General features: G+C 48.7%; 2 protein-coding genes and 1 long non-coding RNA gene across 4 annotated transcripts in view; 1 reads left to right on the plus strand and 2 right to left on the minus strand.

The window, feature by feature from the left end:
• LOC119877064 (basic salivary proline-rich protein 1-like) overlaps positions 1-8,069 on the minus strand; it is a 55,103-nt gene extending 47,034 nt beyond the window's left edge. Inside the window, exon 1 of the mRNA XM_038559194.1 lies at positions 7,344-8,069. Within this exon, the coding sequence (XP_038415122.1) occupies positions 7,344-8,069 (726 nt within the window). The remainder of the gene's footprint in view (positions 1-7,343) is intronic.
• Positions 8,070-8,346: 277 nt separating this feature from the next.
• The window catches only part of MFHAS1 (malignant fibrous histiocytoma amplified sequence 1), a 97,018-nt gene continuing 88,394 nt past the window's right edge, over positions 8,347-16,970 (plus strand). For both annotated transcript variants that reach the window (XR_005371546.1, XM_038560219.1), the window contains exon 1: positions 8,347-11,317. Coding sequence is in view for 1 of the 2 variants with exons in the window: in XM_038560219.1 (XP_038416147.1) it covers positions 8,347-11,317 (2,971 nt within the window). In the remaining variant the exon portion in view is untranslated. The remainder of the gene's footprint in view (positions 11,318-16,970) is intronic.
• On the minus strand, positions 11,563-15,595 carry LOC119869509. The gene is made up of 3 exons (XR_005371548.1): positions 15,422-15,595; positions 13,062-13,144; positions 11,563-11,790 (listed from the first exon to the last, which is right to left on the minus strand). It is a non-coding gene; the product is annotated as an uncharacterized LOC119869509 (long non-coding RNA).

Here is a 16,970-nt window from a genome sequence, read left to right on the forward strand (position 1 = left end):
ATTACATGTCAATATAATTGTACTCGAGAACCACAAAGACCATGGAACAGTATTATCTTACAGAGGAAGGGAAAAGCTTCCTCAGATTGTTCTGTAACATCTGAAGAGCCAGGGCAGTTTGGGAACAAAGGAATGAAACTTAGCAGTCCACTAGAGTTCCCTCAAATCTGTTCTGAACATTTTAAAAAGGACACTAGCTTTTTAACGTATCAGAGGACCACACTTTTGAAGACTATTTTAATCTACGGTAGATGACACTTTATTTTTCCACCTTGATGAAGACAAGAGGGACAGAAGCCTTCTTGAGTTCTCTTGTATTCAGGAACCCTGCACAAAGCCTTATGGAAATATTTGTTGGGTGAATAACGAAGCCATGACCAACTCGCTTGTATTTCAACATGCCAGAGTTCCTTATATTTACATGGCATTATTCCAAGACATTTCACTGTTTCATAGGATACGGTAGGGTAGGTAGGGAATCAGGTTTTGTTGTTCTGTATTACGGAAGAGGAAACAGAAAGTCCTTTTTGCTACAGGAGTAATAAAATATCAGGAAGAACATAAATGGTAACTTTGGCTTCCCTGTTTTTTTAAATAAATACGTTGTTTTATTATAATAACCTAAACTAGAGTTTTTTGGGAAGACTTTGCAGTTCTGATGGCATGCTGTGCTTTATGATATGGGTTCTGTGTCATTGTAGATGTCACTGGAGACGATTTATTTTAGAAATACAACGTTTCACAAGGAGGATGCAATATTCCCGTGTCGTTTATTTAAAAGCTACCAGTTAACTAAATTTGCTTTTAAAAATGAAAAATATTTTTCAAAACTATGCAGAGGCCAAGTCTTAAACCATTTGTCTCACTGTCGCCAAATCCCATGAACAAACTTACCGCATTTCAGACTAGTAACTAAAAGTCTACTGCCAGGGCTGCATGCAACACTCTTGGGGGGAAGGCCAGGAAGCTGAAACCATCTGATTGTCACTCACCATGCCATGGAGCTGCTAGGTCTGCTGGAATGGTGCCTTGCTCTATCCCACAAGGGCACCCACAGGCACTTTCCACCAAGATGCACCATATAGTGGCTTCCTGTTCATGGCTTATCTTCAGCATTAGGCAGAAAAGGAATGGGAGACATCCTCTCTGCTCCCCATGCTCCCTCTTCCCTCCCGGACATGCTTCATCTCAGAGTGCCAGGTGTGCTACAGTTAGCACCATTTGTCATGACTATTCTACAGGTGTTTTTCATTTGTCTTTTTCTGGAATGATTTTCTTTCTTTTTTCTCTGAAAGAAGATGATTGCAACAGGATTGGGACTGAGAATGATGGAGGGTGGGGTGAGGGGTTCAGGGGCTCTGCTACTTACAGATCCCGAGGACAAGTTCCAGAATTCTAGGTGACGTTGTGGCCAATCCTTTGGCCTTCAGTGAAATAGTCTGTATCCTGCAGAATATCTTCAGCTGAAAGCACTTCCAACGGATGCTAAAAATACATTGCAGTTTATTTTCCTCAGTAGGAGCATATGTGTTCTCGCCTGACCTGGAAACACAAAGAGATCCAATGTTAAATTGAATGCTGCCCATTCCAAGATAAATTTGTTTTCTGTAGCACAGGGGAAAGAAAAAACAACAGACATATTGGTATAATTTTGCCTTTGCTCTCTGGGGGAGTCAGTGTCTTGAACACATTTTTTATGCTCTGTTGGTAGTTAAGTGACCACTCAGACTTCTTAGCCAATGCTGATATAAACTGGCTTGCATTCAAATACAGACAGTGAGTCCAAAGATGGGTAAGGGAAATTGAAGGCTTTTTGTGGTTGTTGTTGTTGTTTGTTTTACCTAAACAAAAGACAAAAGATGCCAGATTCTTTGTACATCTTAATCTTAGCTTAATAATTTGGTTTTCTACCTTTTTCCCCCTTTTTCCCCCTTTTTTTCTTTGTTTAATGCTCTTTCCAAAAGATAGAATCTGAAATGCCTTCTAATTGAAGTATAGGTTTTATGGACACTTGTATTAAATCCTTTCTCTCCAAATAGACAAACAAATCAAACACAACTTATCTACAAATGGCAGAGAAATTCCATTTCCTGCTGTGACATTTAACAACAGATGTTAAACCCATTCCTTGTAGTTTGGAGATTCTGTTTGTTTAGAGCTTTTGGCTGCCCAGTATGACATTCTTCAGTAAGTAAGAGCAAAGTTCAATTTTTCCAGCTGGTACAACTTCTCTATAGCTTAAAACACCCAGTCTGCCGACAGTGAATAAGACCCATTCCTCTCCTCAAAGAAATAGCACGGTGATTAAAACATGAGCTTTGGACTCTGCTGTCTTTGGAGTCTGGATTACACCCCTCAATAGTTCTATCTTCATTTTTCTCCATCTGTAAAATGAAGAGAAAAAATGGAACCCGTTATTCAAGGCTACTGTGAAGATCAAATGAAAGCCTGCATGCGAAGCTTACAACGCAGTGCTTCAGCACACAAACTTTAACACACCTTAGCTACTGTTATGGGTGATTATTCTTTGATATCTTGGTTAGTCATGCCCAGTACCAAAGAGATGACATGACTTTCAAGATCTTCTGTGGCTAAACTGTCCTAGTCAGTTCTTAAGGCTTTATTTATAATCCACTTCCTTGGGACAAGCCTAAAATCTTCTTTACCTCTTTCTGTTTTTCCCTTTATTTCCTCCACTTCTATCTCCAACAAAACCAAGCCAAGAACGGTATGCATTGATTAAAATCACAGAGGTGAGATCTTCCTTTACTTACCTTTATATAGGTACAGGGAAGTATTTTTGCTGTTACTGGTTTTTTATTTTTATTTTTTTTAAAGATTTATTTATTCATGAGAGACACAGAGAGAGAGAGAGGCAGAAACACAGGCAGAGGGAGAAGTAGGCCCCATGCAGGGAGCCCAACGTGGGACTCGATCCTGGGACTCCAGGATCACACCCTGGGCTGAAGGCAGGCACTAAACCGCTGAGCCACCCAGGGATCCCTCTGTTATTGGTTTTTTAAAGCAAAATATTAGCTGGATCTAAAATTATAAGAATGGAGAATGTGGGAAACCCTTCCCACTTTTCATGATAAAGGCAGCATATACTGGCCTCTCCAGACTTCAAGACGAGAACTAAGCAAATGCTGTAGCCCACCTCTCTTGGTCTCATTTGCACGGAAGGCTTTTTTAAGGGAGAGAAACATTTCCTTTCAAGACTAGACAGGTAGTTTCCATACTCCAAAGTTAGTTAGAACCTCAAGCTCATGACTATCCTCTTTGATGAGTTAGTAAGCATTTACTAAGCCAATGAAATCAGAACAATTTTGAAAGTCTAAAGCAGCTGAAGCAAGTAAAATGCTGCATTTCTGGGAAGCAGTGCTTTCTAAATTCCTGAAAGGTAAAGAGAGAGCCAGAAAAAGGGTTCTTTTGAAAGACCAAGTAGGTTAACTAATTGTGCTCGTTTCCTAGGATTGCCCTGGTTTTAGGTGCAGAATGTCTCCTATCCTGGGAAACCCCTCAGTCTTGGGCACATTGGGACATTTGGCTACCCTAAAATAAAGACTTGATTATGCTGTGGTTGATAAAATTAAAAGTCACTGGAAAAGGAAACTGACATGATTTTCCAAATTAAGCATTTTTAATATAAACAGAATAATATACATATAAACAGGAAGAGCATAATAGCTAAATATTTTTATAAGAAGCTATCCGTATCTCAGCAAGTCCTGGCAGGTTTGTCCATGGAGTTGTCTTAGTGGATCATTTCATAGCACTCATTCTAGTTGCAAATTAGATTTCTACAAGGAAATAGTCTTTATAAGGTTCTTTGTGAAAACCCAAAACTTGGGGGCACCTGGGTGGCTCAGTCAGTTGGGCATCTGCCTTCGGCTGGGCTCACGATCCCAGGGTCCTGGAATCGAGCACAGTATAGGGCTCCCTGCTCAGTGGGGAGCCTGCTTCTCCCTCTCCTTCTGCCCTCTGCCTGCCTGCTCCACCTGCCTATGCTGTTTCTCTCTCTCTGTGTGTATCAAGTAAATAAATAGCATCTTTAAAAATAAATAAATAATCTTTTTTTTAAGAAAAGGAAAAAAGAAAACTCAAAACTTATTGTGACACCAAATATCCTATGGGCCAAGGAGGGAGAAAGTTTTCAAAGGGAGTTGCTTACCATTTTTCACAATGGAAGGAAAAAGGGTGAGTTCACCTTTAGGGAGCAGGGCTGCTGGCACAGTGAGGATGGAAGCCAGATTACTGAGCCCAAGGAGGGAACCAGTTGAGAGGAGCCTGACTGCTGACTCCGGACTGCTTACGTAAGACATGTAACAGGGAAAATATGGAAAGCAATGAGACAATAGCTAGGGGGTTAGTTAGTAAGGTCAAGAGAAAAATCTATCAAGATGGAAGAAACTTGAACATGTTGAAGACAGAGTGAAAGAAACCAGAGCTTCCTTGGAGCTCACTGCTAGGCTTAGCAGGGAGTAAGAGCAGAGTACCACTGTCACCAGGGCCATTTGGACAGACCTTGACAGACTTTTAAGTCGGAGACTCTTGGGGTGGCTCAGCCGTTGAGCATCTGCCTTTGGCACAGGGTGTGATCCCAGTTCTGGGGATCGAGTCTGGCATCAGGTTCCTGCAGGGAGCCTGCTTCTCCCTCTGCCTGGGTCTCTGCCTCTCTCTCTCTCTGTCTCTCATGAATAAATAAATAAAATCTTTTAAAAAAATAAGTAGAAGGCTGTTGTTGCTTGAGTGCCCAGGATCCTCTCCTCTAGCCAGCCATATCTTTAAGGCCTTGCTTAAGACCCAGCCTCCTCAAGTATGCTCTCCCATTACTTGAAATGACTGGTACCTAAGCAGTCAGCACTGGGAGGAACCCATCTGCATGGAATATTATTACAATCATGGTATCAGTGAAAATGAAAACCATCTCAGATTAAGAAAAATAGGGTCAATTGCTGCTTCCCGATTTGCGAAGTTTATAGATTAGGTCCATAGCATTAGATAAATAAGTCAAAGGCAAGAAATTTTTTAATAATCAGAATCTCTCTTCTCCAAACTGAAATGATTGCTTTTTGCTTTTAGGAAAACCCTAATGTGCAGGGACACCCCTAACTTTTGCAGTGCAAGGGGCAAGAGAATAAACAGAGGTCCATATAACATATGCCTAAATATCTAAATATGCTACATTAGGCTAAAAAGCTTGGCATACTCATGTCCCCTCTCATCCTAACCATGACCCCATCCAGCGCAGGGAGGAGACTGTGGCATACAGGGATGGGTCCTTGAGGCTGTTTGCACCAGGAATTTAGGGTCCTTTCTACCAAATGTGTTCTAGAAGGTTGAGGGGGCATGTCCATCATTCTCTTTGGCCCATCAGGAGCTTCTCTATTAGGGGTGGGGTGTGGCAAGAGGAGGACCCGATGCAGTGTGAGGCTGGATGCCAGGGGCACGAGTTTTCTTGCCTGGATTTAAGAGCCAGCTGGACACAGTTTATTTTCCTGGAGTTTTATTTTATCATTGCATTCTCCCGATTTGACTTTCTAGTTTTTAGCATAGTGACTTTCAAAGAGCTCTTGGACCAGACTTTTTACAAGGCTTCCTGCATTACTGACTGCAGCAACACATAGCAGGCAGAGGGCTCAGAAAAAAAGCGTTCCTATTGAGCATTCACACCAGGCTTCAGCATTCCAGTGAAGGCTGAGAGGTCCTAAATGGGGTGTTCTCTAGTCCTATCCAGCTTTTGTTATCAGATAAAGAAAATCTCAGATTATCTCCTGACATAGGAAGGGCAGAGTTTTCAAGGACATTTAAAATGGAAGTATAATTTTCTTTCTCTCTTTTCTTTTCTTTCCTTTTCTTTTCTTTCTTTTTCTTTCTTTCTTTCTTTCTTTCTTTCTTTCTTTCTTTCTTTCTTTCTTTCTTTCTTTCTTTCTTCCTTTCTTTTCGCAGATGGGGAAGGGTGGAGGGAAGAGACAGGAGGAGAAGAGGGAGAGGGAGAGAATCTCAAGCAGACTCCCTGCTGGCTGCATAGCCCCATGCAGGGCTCTATCTGAGCCCTGAGATCAAAACCTGAGCCAAAATCAAGATTTGGCTCTATCTGAGCCCTGAGATCAAAACCTGAGTCAAAATCAAGATTTGGTTGTCAGATGCTCAACTGACTGAGCCACCCAGGGGCCCCTGGAAGTATAATTTTCTGATAGCTTCCGAAGGGGACCAATTTACCATAGGTCATTTAGATCTTTGGGACTTCAGTGTAGCCATTGAAAGTGGGGTAGGGAGCTGATGTCTTCTCCAATTTCTTTCCTGAGGCTGAGGTTCACATTTGGGTTGGAAGGAGCTAAAGGCGGAGAATTTGGGGACTGACTTAACACCATGAAGGTGATGCACTCAGAGGAATAACCCACGTGGGCAGCTGGCACGCCTGGGTCTGCCCTTTACCTGATAGGCTGATTGAGAAGTCCCTTATTTGGGGCCTGTTTACTCTGTGAAAATAAAAGGTCAGCATAGGTAATCTAGAACTTCTCTTGGGGTGGGAGGCTGGGGGATTCCTTGAGCAATTGGCTCTTCCAAGAAGTTCCTTCAGGACACAGCTCAGCTCTCCCTGATAATTACCCACATCTCACCTGTGGTGTGGGAGCTTGCGGGACCTGCCTGACCCCAGGAGCATCCTCCAGTTACAAGGGTGTAGGACCAAGGCTTGATAACCAACCCGGGGAGGGGGGCAGATTTCCAGACCAAGACAAACTATTACTACCGAAATGACAGCATCCTCAGTGAAGGGAGAGCCAGTGTGCTAAGTGGTGCATTTAACCAATCACCATTAGTCTTGTGTCTCCGAAAACCATTTGCTTCATTGTTAACCAATTCGGAGGCAGTGAGGGAGGTGACATCCAGACACCCAGTAGCTTTGAAGGTTTCGGTATATTCTGAAGAAATTATTTAGTGTAGACGTGATCTTAAGGGGAGGTCCTCCCGGAGGAAAAAGAAACCTTAAAATTGAGCCCTGGACTGTGAATTTTGTCTGAAACAGCCACTATTTTCTTGAAATGAGAGTAAAAGAACTGTACAATGGGAATACGGGATTTGTTTCACGGGGTGGTTGTGAGGGTAACTGGGAGACCCTTGCACAGAAAAGGCCCTTGCAGGGGCACGGGGGGGGGGGCTCAGGGGGTGATCCCGGGGTCCTGGGATCCACATCACGCCCCTCTGCCTGCGTCTGCCTCTCTCGGTGTGCCTCTCATGAATGAATAAATAACATCTTAAAAAAATAAAATAAAATATATGGAAAGCCCTTGGATTGCGTGTCCCCCGCCCCACCCCCACAGTGAAGCCGGCCAGGGGGCCTGCTCGAAGCCTTCCCGGGAACGTCGGTCTGTCTCGGTCCGTCTGGCACAAAACAGGGCCTCAGTGAACGTTTGCCGCACGAGCGATGGTCGCCCGCTTTCTCGTCTTCTTTTGTTCGGCCACGCTCCGTGCTGAGCTCCCGCCGCGCGCCGCAGGCCCCGAGCCCGCCGTTCCCCTCGCGGTGGGTGCGGGGCGCGCGGAGGGCGAGGGGCTGCGGGGAGCCGGCGGGGGCCGCGGGGGCTCGGCCCCAGGAGGGAGCCGGGAGGAGGAGGCCCCGAGCGCCGGAGGCCGAGCGCCGGCAGGGGCGGGGGAGGCCCGCGCGGCGCCCGGGACCCGGCCCCGGCCCGCAGCCCGCCCCCGGGGCGGTGCCGGGACACGCGGCGCCTCCGCCGGTCACGTGGGGCCGCTCCGCCGGGCGGCGCTGCCGCTTCCCGATCGCGCCCTCCCAGCGCCGGGGACGCGGCCGCCTGGCGCTCCCGCCCGAGCCCGGCAGGAGCGGAGACGAGGAGGCGCCGCCGGCTGCCCCGGCCCTGCGCCCGCAGCATGGTCCGCCCGCGGGAGCTCGCGGGGCCGCGGCTGCGAGGGTAGCGGGGCGGGAGCGGGGGCGGCGCGGGGAGCGGGAGCGGCGGCGGGAGCGTTAGGGGGAGCGGCGGCGGCAGCGGCAGCGGCAGGCATCCTCGGCGGCGCGGCGGGCGGCGGCCCTGCCGGCCCCGCGGCGCGCCCATGGCCCGGGCGCACGGAGAATGCGAGCCGCGCCGCCCGCCCGCCGCCCCCGCCCCCGCCGCCGCCGCCGCCGCCGCCCCCGCCGCGCGCCCCGCGCCCCCCGGAGCTGCTCGCGTCGCCGCCGCCCCCCAGCCGCGGGCGCCCGGCCGCCGGCTGCGCTAGGACCCCGGCCGCGGGCCGCCGAGCGCCGGCGGGGAGGGAGGCCCGAGAGGGCGCGGGGGGCCTGGCGCCGCAGGTAGCTGCGGGCGGCCGCGCGTCGCTGTGGGCCGCGGCCGCGCCATGGCCGGGAAGGACGGCGGGGACCTGCGCGCGGCCAGGCTGTGGCGGGACGCCGCCCTGCGCGCCAGGAAGCTGCGGGGCAACCTGCGGCAGCTCACGCTCGGCGCCGAGCCGCCCGACTCCCCCGACGCGCCCCCGCTCGCGCTGCCCGCCAGCCTCGCCGACGTCGAGGTGCTCAACCTGGGCAACAACGGCCTGGACGAGGTGCCCGACGGGCTGGGCGCGGCGCTGGGCAGCCTGCGCGTCCTGGTGCTGCGCAGGAACCGCTTCGCCCGGCTGCCCGCCGCCGTGGCCGAGCTGGGCCCCCGCCTCACCGAGCTGGACGTGAGCCACAACCGGCTGAGCGCCCTGGGCGCCGAGGCGGTGAGCGCCCTGCGGGAGCTGCGCAAGCTCAACCTCAGCCACAACCAGCTGCCCGCCCTGCCCGCGCAGCTGGGCGCGCTCGCCCACCTGGAGGAGCTGGACGTCAGCTTCAACCGGCTGGCGCACCTGCCCGACTCCCTCTCCTGCCTCCTCCGCCTGCGCACCCTCGACGTGGACCACAACCAGCTCACCGCTTTCCCCCGGCAGCTGCTGCAGCTGGCGGCCCTGGAGGAGCTGGACGTGTCCAGCAACCGGCTGCGCGGCCTACCTGAGGACATCAGCGCCCTGCGCGCCCTCAAGATCCTCTGGCTGAGCGGGGCCGAGCTTGGCACCCTGCCCAGCGGCTTCTGCGAGCTGGCCAGCCTCGAGAGCCTCATGCTGGACAACAACGGGCTGCGGGCTCTGCCCGCCCAGTTCAGCCGCCTGCAGCGACTCAAAATGCTCAACCTCTCCTCCAACCTCTTCGAGGAGTTCCCTGCGGCGCTGCTGCCCCTGGCTGGCCTGGAGGAGCTCTACCTTAGCCGCAACCAGCTCACCTCGGTGCCGTCCCTCATCTCGGGCCTGGGCCGCCTGCTCACCCTCTGGCTGGACAACAACCGCATCCGCTACCTGCCCGACTCCATCGTGGAGCTGACGGGCCTGGAGGAGCTGGTGCTGCAGGGGAACCAGATTGCAGTGCTGCCGGACAACTTTGGCCAGCTGTCCCGGGTGGGCCTGTGGAAGATCAAGGACAACCCACTGATCCAGCCCCCCTACGAGGTCTGCATGAAGGGGATCCCCTACATCGCAGCCTACCAGAAGGAGCTGGCTCACTCACAGCCGGCGGTGCAGCCCCGCCTCAAGCTGCTCCTGATGGGCCACAAGGCGGCGGGAAAGACCTTGCTCCGTCACTGCCTCACCGAGGAGAGAGCGGAAGGGAACCAAGGAGGAGGGGACAAGGAGAAGAGCTCCCCACCTTCAGCTCCTTCTGCGAGCAAAGGCATCGAGGTGACCAGCTGGACAGCCGATGCTTCCCGGGGGCTGCGGTTCATCGTGTATGATTTGGCGGGTGATGAGAGTTACGAGGTGATCCAGCCCTTCTTCCTCTCCCCGGGAGCCCTGTATGTGCTGGTGGTGAACTTGGCCACCTATGAGCCGCACCGCTTTCCCAGCACCGTGGGCTCCTTCCTGCACCGGGTGGGGGCCCGGGTGCCTCATGCCGTGGTGTGCATCGTGGGCACGCACGCAGACTTGTGTGCGGAGCGGGAGCTGGAGGAGAAATGCCTGGACATTCACCGCCAGATCGCCCTGCAGGAGAAGCACGACGCAGAGGGGCTGAGCCGCTTGGCCCGGGTGGTGGACGAGGCCCTGGCCCGGGACTTTGAGCTGCGCTCCGCCAGCCCCCACGCAGCCTACTATGGGGTTTCAGACAAGAACCTGCGGCGGCGCAAGGCCCATTTTCAGTACCTGCTCAACCACCGGCTGCAGATCCTCTCCCCGGTGTTGCCCGTTAGCTGCAGGGACCCTCGCCAGTTACAGCGCCTTCGGGACAAACTGCTCTCGGTAGCCGAGCACAGGGAGATCTTCCCCAACTTACACAGAGTACTGCCTCGATCCTGGCAGGTGCTGGAGGAGCTGCACTTCCAGCCGCCTCAGGCACAGCGACTGTGGCTGAGCTGGTGGGACTCGGCCCGCCTGGGCCTGCAGGCGGGTCTGACCGAGGACCGGCTGCAGAGTGCCCTCTCTTACCTGCACGAGAGCGGCAAGCTGCTCTACTTTGAGGACAGCCCAGCCCTCAAGGAGCACGTCTTCCACAACCTCACCCGCCTCATTGACATCCTCAATGTCTTTTTCCAGAGGGATCCTTCCTTGCTGCTGCACAAGCTGCTCCTCGGGACCAGCGGTGAGGGCGAGGGCGAGGGTGAAGGCTCCCCGCTCCTGGCGGGGCCCGCCCCCGGCCAGGAACTACTCCGGGCCACCCAGCTCCATCATTACGTGGAGGGCTTTCTGCTCCATGGGCTCTTGCCAGCCCATGTCATTCGGCTGCTGCTGAAGCCTCACATCCAGGCCCAGCAGGACTTGCAGCTGCTGCTGGAGCTGCTGGAGAAGATGGGACTCTGTTACTGCCTCAATAAACCCAAGGGCAAGCCTTTGAATGGGTCCACGGTGTGGTACAAGTTCCCGTGCTATGTGCAGAACGAGGTGCCCCATGCAGAGGCCTGGATTAATGGGACCAACCTGGCCGGGCAGTCTTTTGTGGCTGAGCAGCTGCAGATTGAATATAGTTTTCCCTTTACCTTTCCACCCGGCTTGTTTGCCCGCTACAGCGTCCAGATCAACAGCCACGTGGTGCACAGATCGGATGGTAAACTTCAGATCTTTGCATACAGAGGGAAGGTTCCTGTGGTGGTCAGTTACAGACCTGCCAGGGGGGTCCTGCAGCCAGACACTCTGTCCATTGCCAGTCACGCATCGTTACCAAATATATGGACGGCATGGCAAGCCATAACCCCCTTGGTAGAGGAGCTGAATGTCCTGCTTCAGGAATGGCCCGGACTGCACTACACCGTGCACATTCTCTGTTCTAAGTGCCTTAAGAGAGGGTCGCCCAATCCACACGCTTTCCCAGGTGAGTGGAGAGACGGATGTGGCCCTTCTGTGGTGGTAATGTGTTGAGATGCATTTTTTTTTGGGGGGGGGGAGCTAACTTGTTTTTCATTCACTTGATTATTTGCTTAATCTCACACGTTCCCCAGAAAAGTTTTTCAGGGTAAATATCAGGGGGGTTGGCGGATGAGAAAATGACTAAAGACACAAGCAAAATGAAATAGTCCCCGGTATCATACTCTTCCTGAATAAAAAGACCCAGATGTCAAAAGTGGGTTCCGGTCCCACTTTCGGATTTCGCATCTCCTTTTCCCTTTTCCCAGGTGAGCCTGCCTTCCACGGGAGGAAATTCAGGGAGCCGGACAGGAGACGGGTAGCGTCTGACATTAGCCTTGCGCTGAGCCTCGCACTGAGGTCATTGTGCACAGTAGACCCTCTCTGCAAGGGGTGCTCGCAGCTTGAGATGTCACTGTCATCATCTTTTGTTTGAATTCACTGTAATCGTAAAGTAAAAATTATTGCTCATTTTTCTTAGGAAATTCTAGAGAAGAATGTTTTGTAATCAGGGTGAATGATGCATTAGTGAAGACAAAAATTTCAGTCTGTAACGCAGGACTATGTCCTGGGATCACTGTTGGCCAGTGCGCCAGAAGGCAGGGAAGATGGATAACTGGAATCTCTGAGGGGAGTTTCCTGGGTATTTCCTGCCAGTTTTGTGTCTTATAGACCGCTAAAGGTTTGCTTTTTTGCTATGTGTTAGAGAGTGGAGCTTTTTGGTAATACTTTATAAGAGATGGAAGGGACAAAAGACTGACAAGAGTGTTGTGTGTGTGCGTGTCTGCGTCTGTGTGTGTATGTATGTGTTTTCCTTTCCCTCTTCTGGGGAATGTTTTGCAACAGCCTTTTTTTTCGTTTTACTTTTTTTTACACCATTATAGGTGAGTGGGAGAATTCTAGGACTAATGGTCTGGGATTTTTTGAGCTTGGCTAATTGATAACGCTAGTCTTTAGTTGAACTTGGGAATGTGGCCATTTTTCACACTGGAGCATTCTTTAAAACAACTCTGGTTTGGGGGGGGGGGGGTTGGGTGGGCAGGCAGGGTTAACAACACTCCCAAGTGTCCTGAGGATAAGCCCCAGTGATAACATCATGGCCAGTTTCTCCCCACCATCCCCACCCCCAGGGTGCATCAAGCGATGTTGAAATGGAAGACTGCATGCCCCTCTGATCTTTGTCCTAGTCTGAATGCAACTCGTAATAGTATCAGCAAGCAACTGGACACCAGTATTTCCAAAGGTAACATCTTCCTGTTGCCCTAGATCTAGACTGAGTTTAATTCTTCAGCTTGAAGATTCAGTTACCAGTCAATTGAGCTGTCAATTCTGCATGAATATCTGGTGTTTTGTCATTGTCTGTGACTTGGTAGGCTCATCAGCTTGTTTCTTATTTGCCTTTGTACCTTGCTCACAAAAGCAAATACTTCTTTATTGTGTTACTAGGTTGAATAAAGTGGTTAAGAGTTACATAGTCACAGAGTAGCTCATTGAAGGAGCTTCCTAAAGCTGATTCATAATCCAAAGATGGAGCATTAATAAATCTGTTATTATCAACAAAGGGAAGGACCCAGGTTATTGGACAAGTGAGGATCCACTGTGTAGGGGAATTCCAAGAACTCTGAGAAGTAAACCATGAGTCCAGATTTTTTTTTTCTAACCTCAGCTCTTTATTTTTTTAACAGTCATGAATTCCACAAACAAGTACGTACCACCCTGTAGAAACCGAGAGCCCATTCTCTTGCCATTGTTTTGTCTGTCTTTCAGAGGAGGCACACCTGCTTTGCAATCTAGGCTGGAAGAGAAAGATGATTTTCTCTATGTAAAAAACAAATAAATGGTAGAAGATTGTGGAATTATCTTATATATTAGGCAGGAATAAGTCATTAGTTGTTTTTGTGATAGAGATTACACATTTCTGTCTTATTTATGGTTAGAGAAATAAGTTACCTTTTTTTTGCTCCATTTAGGATCGTATTTCTTTGAAAAGTAGCAAAGGGCACAGAATAGTGGAAAAAGATGATTATGGTACTTTCATGACATTAAGAAGATGGAGAAGTAAATATATGGTGACAGATGTTAACTAGACTTACCGTCGTAGTCATTTTGCAATGTACACAGATACTGAATCGTTATGTTATTTATCTGAAACCAATATTGTGTGTTAAATGTACCTCAAAAAATCAGTAGGTGAAGATGAGAAAAAACACATTTTCCTTTTTCAGATTTTTCTGTGACAGTATTGATAGTATTTATCACAATTCTGAAAGATTTGGGAAGTGGTAAAATAATAAACAACTGGAAGGCAACGTAGGAACAGCATTGCAATGTTAGGTGTTCAGTTAGGGCATAACATTTAAAGATATGTTGGAGTCCCTAGGTTATTAAAATATATTCTAAGTCAGCAGAAACCTTTGAACCTATGGGTAGCCTTTTTGTCTTTTTAAGAAGTCATTTTGTATTTTAGAGACTTTGAAACAATCTTACATAGTTTTACATCTAATTAATGTGTCAAGTTCTCCTGTAAATTCTTTTTTTTTTTTTTTAAGATTTAATTTATTTATTTGAGAGAGAGAGCACGCGCATGAGCCTGCACACAGGGGGAAGGGCAGAGAGAGAGGGAGAAGCAGACTCCCTGCCGAGTGGAGAGCCCAATGGTGGTCTCCATCCCAGGGCCCTGAGATCATGACCTGAGCTGAAGCCAGATGCTTGACTGAGTGAGCCACCCAGGCACCGCCTCCCCTGTAAACTCGTAACAATTTTAGATAGGATGGCGTGAAATTGAAAGAGAATGTTTTGTGGACCATTTGCTTTTTTTTTTTAATGTGTGTGTGGCAATTTTAAATTATTGGTTTTTAAAATCAATATTTTTGAATAGAAATGACTCGACCAAAAAACTGTCAGAGGAATTTGAGGCCCATTAAAATAAAGAGGGGGAAACATTCATTTACTTTTTCAAAGGTGAAAGAGTGGATTTTTAATTTTTTCCACTATAGGACATTAGAATAAGGATAAATAGCAAATTACCATCTCCCTTGATTTTATACAGAAGAACTGTAAAGTTGCATTATTATCTTTTAAAGATTTCCAGGGCCGGGGTTGGGGGGAGGGGGCCTGCTTTGGCCCTGTTCAGTGTCAACAGGACACTGCATTTTCTGGCCTGAGCTGCACTAATGCAGTTGGCCTAGGTGGATATGATGCTGGGTTTCTCTTTTTTCGATTTTGGTTTACAAAAGAAATGTGATGTTTTGGAAACACCTCAGCCAACAGACACTTGGTTTTAAAAACTCCAGTGAGGGATCCCTGAGTGGCTTGGGATCCCTGAGTGGCTCAGCGGTTTAGCGCCTGCCTTTGGCCCAGGGCGTGATCCTGGAGTCCCAGGATCGAGTCCCACGTAGGGCTCCCTGCATGGAGCCTGCTTCTCCCTCTGCCTGTGTCTCTGCTTCTCTCTCTCTCTCTCTCTGTATCTCTCATGAATAAATAAAACCTTAAAAAAAAAATTCTGGTGAAAAAAATCTACTTATGTTAGAGAGATTACGTGTTTATCTTATTTAAGACGAAAGGATTGTGCGACAAAGAGGTGCTTTTGGAAACTCAGAAGAGGTTAGACAAAGCCTAAGTGTCAGGCGTGTGTTTGCCTGCGTTCTCCTCCTGACCTCCTGCCAGCATCTGAGAGCCAGGCTTCCTCCTTGTTATTTGTGGGATGTTCTCATCTAGAGTAAGTTTTTCTTCATGTGGAATATTGATTTATGCTTTTTCTTCTTTTCTACCAGTGTGGCATCTAAACCAAAAGAGCTGAATGCTCCTGAGGTTGGGTGATGTGTGACATATTGAGTAAGATGTGGAAGCTCAGATATAGGTCTGAGCAAGCTGCTGGTCCTCCGATACTCCATTCAAGGGGTTGAATGAATGAGATCATGTTTTTAGATCAGAAGAGTGGGTCTTAGGAGTTGAACTTGGCTTGAGTGTGATTTTTCACTAAATATCCCACTCTCCAAATCATTAAAGGTCATTTTTAGGAATAATTAGGAAGCAGCCCAAAGCAGTAGACAGAGAATTAGCCTATGGTCACCTTTATATTTGGTCTCTTTCATTCACTCAGTGTCTCCATGCCTTTCCCTGTCTCCTGAAGACCTTTTGCCCTTGATCCATTTCTTGTACAGGGTATGTATACCTCTGAGGCATTCAGCAAATTCAGTCTTGCTCTGTTGGTGTTTCTGGATGTCATAATACCTCTTTGATTAGGTTGTTCACTGGCTTCCTCTGAGCAGGAGACCCGCCCGCCTGAGGCTTTGTGGCTTTTCTAAGAGCTCAGATGTTTGCTGACTGATTGTTTGGTCTTTTGTGAGAAATACCTTTTTTTTTTTTCCTTTGTTATTCACGTACTCTGTCAAATTCCCAGGTGGCCCCATCATGATCATCTTTCTTTGTCCTGTGTCCCAACTTCCCTCTTCCCCCCCCCAAATGTCCCTCTGGTTTTCCCATTGTGTTTGTATTCCTGGGTCTTTCCCTTGAATGGGCCCTTCATTTTGACCACTGAAGCAAAGGAGAATTCTTGCCTTATTATAGCTCAGTTTTAGAGTTACTGGAATGTGAGCATGACCCAGTTGTTTGGATTGAATTAGTCATTGTTTTTAATTTCACAAAGGTTATTAAATATCTTTTTTACTTTAGCTTTATTAACATTGATGCCTCTTGGCTTTTATTTTGTGAACAGTCCTCTTTGAACTCTCCCGGGCTTTGTTTCATATAAAAATCAAAACCTTAATCATGCAGTAGGAGACAGAAATACCATGCATAATAGAATTCAAAGGCTTGAAGGGCCTTTGGAGTATTCAAATTATTTTAAGTATTAGGTGCGTCTTCTTTAAACTCTAGAATAGAATCATAAGCCCAGCTCCGCACAAGTAGTTTAGAATTTCCTTAGAGAAAGTATTTCTTATTTGTTAGCAGATGTTTTATGTCATGCTCTGCTGCCTGCTTATCTTCCTCCCCAGTAAACCTCCCTGGCTTTGTTCTTGGTCATTTACTTCACTTTAACACCTAAAATGTTGTTGGGGGATTAGGTGAGAGAATGTGTTGAGGAAAACAGTTGTTCTCTGTGTCTCTGAAGACATGGGGAGGGGGGCTTCTGCTCTATAACACAGCAGGGGGTGCAGGCCGGTATTGGGGTGAACATTTCTGCTTGCTTCCTCCATTCACCCATTAACTTTCTTCCCTCCCTGGGAGCCTGTTTTGATTAAGAACCTGGTCATCCATCTATTAGGGTGCTTTTTTTCTTTTTAAAGCCAGGGCAGGTGCTGGCTTTATCTCCTGCTCTCTCTTTGCACTCCTGTGTCCTGGGATGGAGAGGAGAGTTGCTTTGTGTCTCCAGGCTCTGTGGAAAGCACACCAGGGGGTACCTGGGTGGCTCAGCGGTTGAGCTTCTGCCTTTGGCCCAGGGCATGATCCCAGAGTTCCGGGATCGAGTCCCACATCGGGCTTCCCGCATGGCACCTGCTTCTCCCTTTGCCTTTGTCTCTCTCTGTGTCTCTCATGAATAAATAAATCAAATCTAAGAAAGGAAGGAAGGAAGGTAGAAAGGGAAAGAAAGAAAGAAAGAGAAAAAGAAAACGAAAAAA

The sequence above is a fragment of the Canis lupus genome, chromosome 16, assembly GCF_011100685.1.
Source record: "Canis lupus familiaris isolate Mischka breed German Shepherd chromosome 16, alternate assembly UU_Cfam_GSD_1.0, whole genome shotgun sequence".
Classification (NCBI taxonomy): Eukaryota; Metazoa; Chordata; class Mammalia; order Carnivora; family Canidae; genus Canis; species Canis lupus.